This window comes from Seriola dumerili, unplaced genomic scaffold, assembly GCF_002260705.1.
Source record: "Seriola dumerili isolate Sdu_G_001 unplaced genomic scaffold, Sdu_1.0 BDQW01006149.1, whole genome shotgun sequence".
Classification (NCBI taxonomy): domain Eukaryota; kingdom Metazoa; phylum Chordata; class Actinopteri; order Carangiformes; family Carangidae; genus Seriola; species Seriola dumerili.
Genome location: NW_019180404.1, coordinates 4,062 through 13,659, shown reverse-complemented (window position 1 = coordinate 13,659; position 9,598 = coordinate 4,062). Strand labels below are relative to the sequence as shown.

The 9,598-nt window shown below is 43.0% G+C and overlaps 1 protein-coding gene across 1 annotated transcript in view; it reads left to right on the top strand.

The window, feature by feature from the left end:
* Positions 1 to 368: 368 nt before the first annotated feature.
* LOC111239913 (NACHT, LRR and PYD domains-containing protein 5-like) overlaps positions 369 to 9,598 on the top strand; it is a gene marked incomplete at its 3' end in the record, with an annotated part of 13,087 nt that continues 3,857 nt past the window's right edge. Inside the window, exons 1-8 of the mRNA XM_022769856.1 lie at positions 369 to 456; positions 1,787 to 1,914; positions 2,439 to 2,512; positions 5,959 to 6,072; positions 6,691 to 6,780; positions 6,909 to 7,022; positions 7,396 to 7,474; positions 7,617 to 7,842. Of these exons, the coding sequence (XP_022625577.1) occupies positions 369 to 456; positions 1,787 to 1,914; positions 2,439 to 2,512; positions 5,959 to 6,072; positions 6,691 to 6,780; positions 6,909 to 7,022; positions 7,396 to 7,474; positions 7,617 to 7,842 (913 nt within the window). The remainder of the gene's footprint in view (positions 457 to 1,786; positions 1,915 to 2,438; positions 2,513 to 5,958; positions 6,073 to 6,690; positions 6,781 to 6,908; positions 7,023 to 7,395; positions 7,475 to 7,616; positions 7,843 to 9,598) is intronic.

Below are 9,598 nucleotides of genomic sequence, written 5' to 3'. Positions count from 1 at the left end.
TCCACCACAACTGAGAATCCTGACTGATGTTACAGAGTCCACCTCAGTGGACGTGCTGGCTGACAAACCTATCAGGGGAACTGCTTAACTCTGCCTGCCTCTGGATAACCAGCACGACCTGCGCAGCGCATCAGATCCCTCCACTGAGTGTGTTTGACATGGTGACAGAGTGTCAGAGGGTTCACTGAGCCCACAGAACGCGCACGCGTATAGATACTTCTAGGAAGAAGTATAGTAGATGTAGGAGCAGGCAGCAGCTCAATCTCCCACATCAAGACATCACGAAGCCGTCCACATCATATGGTGCCACATCCCAGGTCTTTCCTGCTGGATCACTGCTACAGTTTCTGGCACGCGCACGCGCGTTGATGAAAACAGAGAACGGGAGGAAGAGCTGCCCAATGACCCTGCTGGGAGTGTGCACCCTTTCCTGGTTGGTTCGCAAGTCTAAAAACTGTAAGAAGGTCACGTATGACGGAGGATTCAGAGACAGATTCCACACTGGAGTCCCAAGCGCAGGATAGATGATTGAAGTTCTGGGAACTGGCTTTTGAGCAGCTGCAGACAGGACACTGATCTTCTATGAATCAGAACCTGAACAAGAGTGTGGCATCGATATCAGAGCAGGCCTCAGTGTACTCAAGGAGTGTTCACAACAGATCTTTAAAGAGGAGAGAGGCCTGTACGCAAAGGGACAAGGTGTTCTGCTTCGTCCATCTGAGTGTTCAGGAGTTTTCTTCCTGGCTGCTCTTTCATGTCCATCTGAACTTCATTCAAATGTCTGACTCAATCTAATCTGATGTCAGAAGAACAATCAACCTCCAAGAAGTCTGAACCAAGACGAGACGAATCTGCAGAGACAAACTTCTACCATGGAGCTGTGGGACGAAGGCCGTTACAGGAGTCCAAATGGAACATGGAACCTTGTTCCTCCTCGCTTCCTCTGGGTCTTTCACTGCAGAACCAAATCAGACTCTCCTAACAAGGCCTGATGACAACAGACAGGAAGTGGCTTCAAGATTCATCAGGGAAACAGTCCAATACATCAAGAAGCAAGATTGACGAGACTTCCCTCTGCAGGAACAGCATCAACCGCTGTTCCACTGTCTGAATGAAACTGAATGAATCGTTCTCTAGTGGAGCAGATCCACAGTCCCTGGAAGATCAAGGACGTACTCTCACAGATAAACTGTCTCCTGCTCATAATGGTCAGCTCTGGTCTTCATCTTACTGTCCTCCAGAAGAACATCTGGACGTGTTTTGACCTGAAAGAAATACTCTGCTTCAGAGGAAGGCTTTTTCTGAAAGCTGCTGCACGTTGGTCAAGGTCTCAAAAAAAAAGTGTGTAAGTGTAGGAGAGTTTGAATTTATTCATCTTATATACAAGCACTTCTGTCTTTTTCAAACAGGAAAGAAAAAATAACTTCCTTTCTTCTTAATTCCTCATGATCATCTCTTCAGACTCAGTGGCTGTAACCTCTCAAAGAGAAAGGCTGTGGAGCTTCTGTCCTCAGTCCTCAGCTCCCAGTCTCTAGTCTGAGACACCTGGACCTGAGTAACACGACTTGCAGGACTCAGGAGTGAAAGCTGTTGTTCTGGCTGGATGGAGAGTCCAATCTGTACACTGAGACTCTCAGGTCAGGATCCATCACCTGTTTATCTGATGACAGTTTTAACAGAGCAAGTCAGGTGTTGACAGAGGGTTCCTGTGTGTTGTTTTGTGTGTTTCAGTCTGTTTCAGGGATGTCTGGTCACAGAGGAAGGCTGTGCTTCTTCTTGGCCTCAGCTCTGAGCTCCAACCCCTCCCACACTGAAGAGAGCTGGTACCTGAGCTACATATCATCCAGGAGACTCAGGATGAAGGCTTCTGTCTGCTGGACTGGAGGATCCAGACTGGAGACTGGCACCTCTCAGGTATGTAGAGGCCTGCTGCAGACACACAACCAGCTGTCTGATAGAGGAGGGGAATTTATGCAGGTTGCAGACTTTAACTATTAGACAAGGTGATGAAGTATCTTCTCCATGTCTCCTCCCTGCTCTGTATCATTAAAGATGAATGACTCCACTTCTGTTTCTCTGTGGGTCAATGTACATCATACACACAAAAGCCTCCATCTGAACACAGTTACATCATACAGTCCTGTGTATGAGAGCCATGTAATGTCCCATGTGTGTCATGCTGACAGAGAACGTGCTGGTCTAACCCCCCTCCTCCTTTCAGGGCGGAGCGGTGAAGTCGCAATGGTTTGAGAACCAGGTCTGAGGAAGTGTCAAGTGTGTTTTTTTTAATGTGATTGATGAAAACAAGCCCAGCGCACATTCAAGCCAAATCTTCAAAACTGTCACATCACTGATGTCAGGGAGTCATCATCAAAACTGTCAATAACTGTCAGTATGATCAAATAACTGCAGTACTTGTGTCTTGTTCTCTCCATCAGATTCCTGTGAATCACAATCGACACAAACACAGTGAACAGAAGGATCAAACCTGTCCTGACAACAAACAGGAAAGGTGCAATCTTGTGACGGAGGATGCAGTCATGATCCTTGATCATCCAGACAGATTTTGACCTCTGGCTCAGCTTGCTGCTGTTCAACTGGTCTGACTGGTCGCTGTTACTGGGAGGTTCCGTAGTGGAGAGGAGGCGTTGAATGTATAAGTGAGTTACGAGGTAATACAGAAGGAAAGGAGAACAGTGAAAGAACGCAGGCTTGGAGGGAACGATTCAGTCCTGGGAGTCTGAAAATGTTCTGCTGATGGTTAACTTCTGTCAGTCACAATAAGACAGTGTGACATCCTCTCTCCTCCTCCTCCTCCTCCTCCTCTGTCCCTAACAGAGTACAGGCATATATGTGGATTGTCCCTGCTGGCTGCTCTGTCCTTTCTACAGAGTCTCCTCTAACAAACTGATCCACTCCAACCTTCGCACCACTTCACTGACTCTGTATCCTGGGTTTTAAGGTTTTAAGGTCCTGGTTCTGCGACTCCTCTCAGTGTCTGTGTCGTGTAGCCAGAGAGAGTTATATTATTTTGTACATTGCAGTATTTACTGACAAAGAAAGTGTACTATCTGAAAGTATATAAAAAGTATACTGCTTTTATAAATTTTCACAATATGCCTTTACAAACCATTTGGTTGATAAATCAGTGCTCATGCTTCTCTGAGTCTCTTTCCCCTTTACCAGTCTAGTTCCATTCACATTAATATGAAGCATGAATGTTTGTATTGAAGACATCACTGTTGGTATCAGTGTCATTAACATCAGTCATTAGTAAACATTCTGACAACAAAGTCTTTTTTTTTAAATCATTTTTCATCTGTGTACATTAAACTTACATCATCGAACATTAGTTTTTCTTTCCAGCACGTAGAGGGGCGCCCACATCAATGCATTAATGAAGAAGCCAGAGTCCTTACAGTTCAATTGGAGATACTTTAGTTCCTTTGAGCTCAATTTCCTGAATCCAATAATCAAACAATGCTATTGTAAACAAACCAGTGAAGGTGATGAAAACAAACTCTTGGTAAGTCAATCAATGAGATTCAAGGAGGCTGAACATTACATTTACATTCATCTGCTCAACCGAACATCATCCAAGTTTTAGATGAGATATTTCAGGACTTCTGTGCTCAAATGTTTCCAAGTTTAAGTTATTTCTCCATTGACTCTTCCCTCCTTCCTGTTCTCCTTGTTGATTTTTAGTTTTTCACTTTCTACATTGATCCAGATGTTTTCTCCTCTGAGGTAATGTGAGCAGTTTTCAATGTTTTCATCGTTAACACGTGTCGTTACCTGAGTAAATCTAACGCTTCATGTTATTCCGTGTGTTGTTTGTTATTTGAAGTTATCGTTACCTGTAAATGATTCAGAAGCTGTAAAAGCTTCAACAGCAACTTTCAAAAATGTTCCGCCATGTTTTGTTTTCGATGTTTTCAGTGAAAGGCGGGGGAATAAGAGTAGAAATAGAGTCCCAGTTGATGGTCGGTGGTTTGAACACAAGTTATAACAGTTATTATTAAACTCGTTATTACTGTTTAGCTCCAACTTGCTGGAGGACTGGAGCAGCTGTTCCCGCCCTGAATCAGCCTGTGGAGGAGGCGGGGATGAGCTGCTGCTTCTCCCGCTGTTCTGAGCCATAAATCGCGGCCTGAGCTCTGCCGGGACAGCCGCTGGAGAACAGCTGTGACTCTCTGTGGGTGAACGGTCCTGTCATTAGATTTACACTGTCAGGACTAATGTGGAACTCAGTGTGGCGGGCTGTTGTTGTTTATTAAAGAAAGTAATCATGGCCGTATTCAAGAAAGACCACTGCGTCACAACCTGCCACTTTCCAAACGAACTTCCCTTTCTTTCAAAAAAATTTAAAAAATTGGGGTTTAAACGTCATCAGTGACGTAATGAAAGAGATTTCCTTTGAATTAAGATTTGATCTTATTGTGAACACTTTATTGAGACTGTCAGTCATTTATTTTGGAGCTGTCTCTTCAAGTTATTTGGAGGGGTGTGTCTGATTGTGACAGTAACTAAGTACATTTACTCCAGTACTTTACTTAATTACAATCTTAATTGTACTTTACTAGAGTATATCCATGTTCTGCTTCTTTATACTTGTACTACATTAATTTCACAGCTACAGTTACTTTTCACATAATATGATGATATAATAATGACAGAGTCCATTCTGCATGATACTTGATTCTTTAACTATATTTGACTAAAAACACTTGGGAACTTTTACTCTGGTAAAATTATTAAGCAGGATTTTTACTTGTAGTGGAGCCTTTTTCTCTCAATAAGGATTTTTTAAAATGTATTTATTGCAAAATGGGCATTATTAAGATACATACATAATCAATTTGATAATACATCTCCATAAATCCTCTGACAATAAAGCATTTCTGCTGTTCCGGTAGGTGATTATATCTATGACTGAACACAAACAGAAAAGCTGTCTGTCAAAACATATCTGGTATTTTTATTGAAGCGACACCTATCTATGTCTCTGTTGTTGTTTTGGTTGTTGGTTTGCTGCTGGTACTTTATGCAGGTTCAGATTTAACTATTGAACAACTTGTTTAATACGTCAGGGGCCCGACTGAAAGGGGCCCCATGACAGCTCTAGATTCTCTGAGGGAGGATAAAGTGTTCAGACACTTAATGGAGAAATAAGGCAATTTAGAAATTCTCCTTTACAAGTTATAATCCTGCATCCAAAGAATTACTTGTTATATTATTCTATATTAGTTATTATTGTATTATTCCAGATGCATTAACATGTCAGGAGCATTTTAATGTTCATTACAGTGTAAACTTACTGGTAACCTGGTTCTATGTTCTTGATTTCTATTGGTTTACAGACCTGTTGCACTGCACTGTTCAGTTTCCACTTATTTATTAATTAATTAATATTTCTGTCTGAGGGATTTCTCTGAATCTTAATTAGATCATAATATTTCTGTGTGGGATATGTGTGTTTTGTTGACAGACCTGTGAGTAAAGAGACTGACTCACCTCACATCAGCCTCTTTCTGGTGATTTCTGTAGTTGTGAATCACGTCACTGCAGCTTCATGACGCCATCTAGTGGACGGATGGTAGAAGTACAGCAGCTGATGGCAGCTTCCTCTGCCTCACACTGATATGAAACAGAGAAGAAGAGCCAATCAGTGGAGGAGCAGCTGGAGAAATGATGTACATTTGAGTTGATGTGCAGATGAATGATGTGTGTTTCTCTCCACATGAAGGTAGAAAGTGTGTGTGAGCTGATGTGGATGTGAACTCAGCAGCATGGATCAGTGTGAGGACAGAGAGGAGGGAGCCCCTCCCTCTAAAACCACTCTGTGTGGGGAACATGAGAGCCAGACCAGAGCTCAGAGGTGAGATGAGGATCTCTAACTGTCCATGACTCACATCACTGCTCCATCATTATTCACACTCAAAGCTCTGTGTGTGTTAGGGTTAGAGACACACCACACTCTGCTGGACCTGGACCTGGAAGTGGACCTGGACCTGGACATAGACGTAGACCTGAACCTGAACCTGGACCTGGACCTGAACCTGTTGCAAAGAGGTAGGCTGTAACTCACATGATAATATTGCTGATGTTTAAATAGCTGTGTATCCAGAGGTTTATTCATGTGTTTATTTACAGCATCGTTCTTCTTCATGTTTATATTCTCATATCTGAAAGCTGTGCAGTTTAACCAGTCTTTAACTGCAGAACTCAATTTAACATTTCCTCCACACACACAGTCTGACTGTTGAACCCTCTGTTCCTGTTGTCAGACGACTGAGTATAAAACATGGATCATCTCAATTCCCTTAAATCCTCGTTTCCCTCTCGCATCTCTTCCCTGCGTCTTCGTCCCTCCGACTGAAGACATGAGAGATGATGAAGGAAAAGATGTGAGGAGACGAGGAGACAAGGAGACATGGTTTTAGAGAAATGAGACGTCCTTCTCTCTGAACCTTCATCTCCTCTGACAGCTCAGCTGTCAGCTACATGTGCATGAACCATTTCTCATGGCTCTGTTTTCATGTTTTCACATTGATCCACTGAACTGCATGTTCAACAGGTTGTCTGTTCAGTGGTTAAAAAACACACTTATCCTGGTTTCTTAACTGTATCCACAAAAGACTGTTTGACTGTGTTCTGGAAGCACTTCAGATTAAATCCTGTGTCTTTCAGGAGGAAACTGGAAGAACCTGGATCCATCTGTGTGTCCATGAGGAGTGACGGGTCCATAGATCGTCCTCTACAAGTCAGAAGATCAAGAAGGTCAGAATTTAAATCTGACAAAGACGTTTCTCACTTAAATTCAGTTGTTCTGTTTAATAAGCTACTGAAGATATTTTTCATCAGTTTTTATTCAACATGCACATTTATCAGTTCTGTTTTTGTTTCAGGATCCAGCAGCAGAGACCAGACTCTCCTGAACCCAGCTGTCTGTCTTTAAAGAGCGACCTGTCGAAGGATGTTTTCATTGAGTTTAAAGGGCGACGTCCATCAGCTGATCAGATGTAAGCTGTAACTGACAGTAAGACTCAGGTTATTGTAGAAAAGAACTAGTTTGTACGACGTGTTGTTGGACCTGGTCTGAAATCAAAGTGTTTGTGTCTGTTGTGAACGTCCTCACTGGAAGGTGGAGGTAAAACAGTGGAGGGTTGGTGAGAGCTGTTGGGACTAAAGCAAACACTGAGCTGAAAGCTACAAACAGCTGCAGACTGAGCTGTTGATTCTCAGTGGGATCGGCAGGACTAGTAAACCTTTACCGCTACAGGGAGTCGTCTGATTGGCTGTCACATCCAAACGTGACTTCATGGACCTTTAGCTTGTGTCTGTCTCTGTGTGGACAGACATAATGTGAGCTCATTCTTCATGATTCCTCCACAGAGTGGACCAGGAGAGCTCAGAGGTTCCCAGTGCTCAGTCTGCCCAGCAGCATCAAACACAGCTGGACTCCATATTTATGGTCTGTACATGTACAACAACTACTGCTCCATCTGTTGTGTTCACAATAATCTCCATGCTGCACTTTCAGACCAGTGGACTGTCAGTCTGTCCAACATGGATCTGATGTTTGATGCTGTCATTCATATAGTTTTCTGTTCCAGCTGCTGGAGGAGAACATGGTCACTTTTGTCAAGAACGAGCTGAAGAAGATGCACAAGCTTCTGAGTCCAGATTACCCAGAATGCTCAGGGAGTCAGAGGGAGGATGAGGAGGTGTTGGACGCTGAGGATGAAAATCAGAGGAGCAGCAGAGAGGCATTTGTGAAGATCACAGTGAACTTCCTGAGGAGAATGAAGCAGGAGCAGCTGGCTGACTGTCTGCAGAGCAGTAAGAGGATTTCTCTAAAGATTCAACATGATGGAGAAATGAGACATTTAAAAATAAACACAGCACAGGCTACGCCTCATCATGATCAGTGCGCTACCACATCGTACGCAAACTAATTTCAGTTACAAGTTTTACATGCGGCATCCGCATTGCCTTCATGTTGTGACACTAAACTTACCTTAAGTGGTAACATTTGCTCTCTCTATCTATAAAAATACATACAGTCATGGCCAAAAATATTGGCACCCCTGCACTTCTTTCAGATAATGCAGCATTTCTCCCAGAAAATTGTATTCACATGTTTATTTCTTTTGTTTGCATTGGAACAACACAAAAAAGCAGAGAGAAAAGCCAAATCTGACATCATTCTAAACAGAACTCCAAAAATGGACTGGACAAAATTATTGACACCCTCAACTTCATATTTGGTAGAACACACTTTGGAAAAAATTACTGAAATCAATCGCTTCCTGTAACCATGAATGAGTTAAAGAAACCTCTCTACTGGAATTTTGGACCACTCTTCTTTTGTCAACTGCTCCAGGTTGCTCAGATTTGATTGGTGCCTTCTCCCAACTGCTGTTTTGAGATCTCTCCACAGGTGTTCTATGGGATTTCGATCTGGACTCATTGCTGGCCACTTGAGAACTCTCCAACGCTTTGTCTTAAACCATTTTTGGGTGCTTTTTGAAGTATGGTCTGGGTCATTGTCCTGCTGGAAGACCCATGACCTCTGATGGAGACCCAGCTTTCTGACACTGGGTTCTACATTGCACTCCAAAATTCTTTGGTAGTCTTCAGATTCCATGATGCCATGCACACAGTCAAGGCACCCAGTGTCAGAAGCAGCAAAGCAACCCCAAAACATCTGTGAACCTCCACCATGCTTGACCGTAGGGACTGTGTTCTTTGCTTTGAAGATCTCATTTCGTTTTCTGTAAACAGAACAATGATGTGCTTTACCAAAAAGCTCTATTTTGGTCTCATCTGTCCAAAAGAGAGAGATAGAGACGAGCTGAAGAAGATGCACAAGCTTCTGAGTCCAGATTACCGCAGATGCTCGGGGAGTCAGAGGGAGGATGAGGAGGTGTTGGCGCTGAGGATGAAGATCAGAGGAGGCAGAGAGAGGCAATTTGGTGAAGATCAACAGTGAACTTCCTGAGGAGAATGAAGCAGGAGCAAGCTGGGCTGACTGTCTGCAGAGGCAGTAAGCAGGATCTTCTCTAAAGATTCAACATGAATGGGAGAACTGAGAGCATTTCAAAAAACATAAACAACAGGGCACAGGCTACGCCTCATCATGATCAGGTGCGCTAACCACCAATCGTACGCCAAACTTATTTCAGTTACAGAGTTTCTTGAGCATGGCGGCATCGCGCATTGCCTTGCATAGTTGTGAACGTAAACTTACCTTAAAGTGGTAAACACTTTGCTCTATCTAATCCTATAAACAATACATACAGTCATGGCCAAAAAATATTGGCACCCTGGCACTTCTTTGCAGATAATGGCAGCATTTCTTCTGCCCAGAAAAGTCTGTATTCACGATGCTTTATTTCTTTTTGTTTGCACTGTGGAACACACACAAAGAGAAGCAGAGAGAAAAGCGCCAAATCTGACATTGCATTCGTAAACAGCAACTCCAAAATGGAACATGGAGCAAAATTATTGACACCCTCGAACTTTCATATTTGGTAGAAGCACACACTTTGGGAAAGAATTTACTCGAAAATCAATCGCTTCCTGTAAACGCATG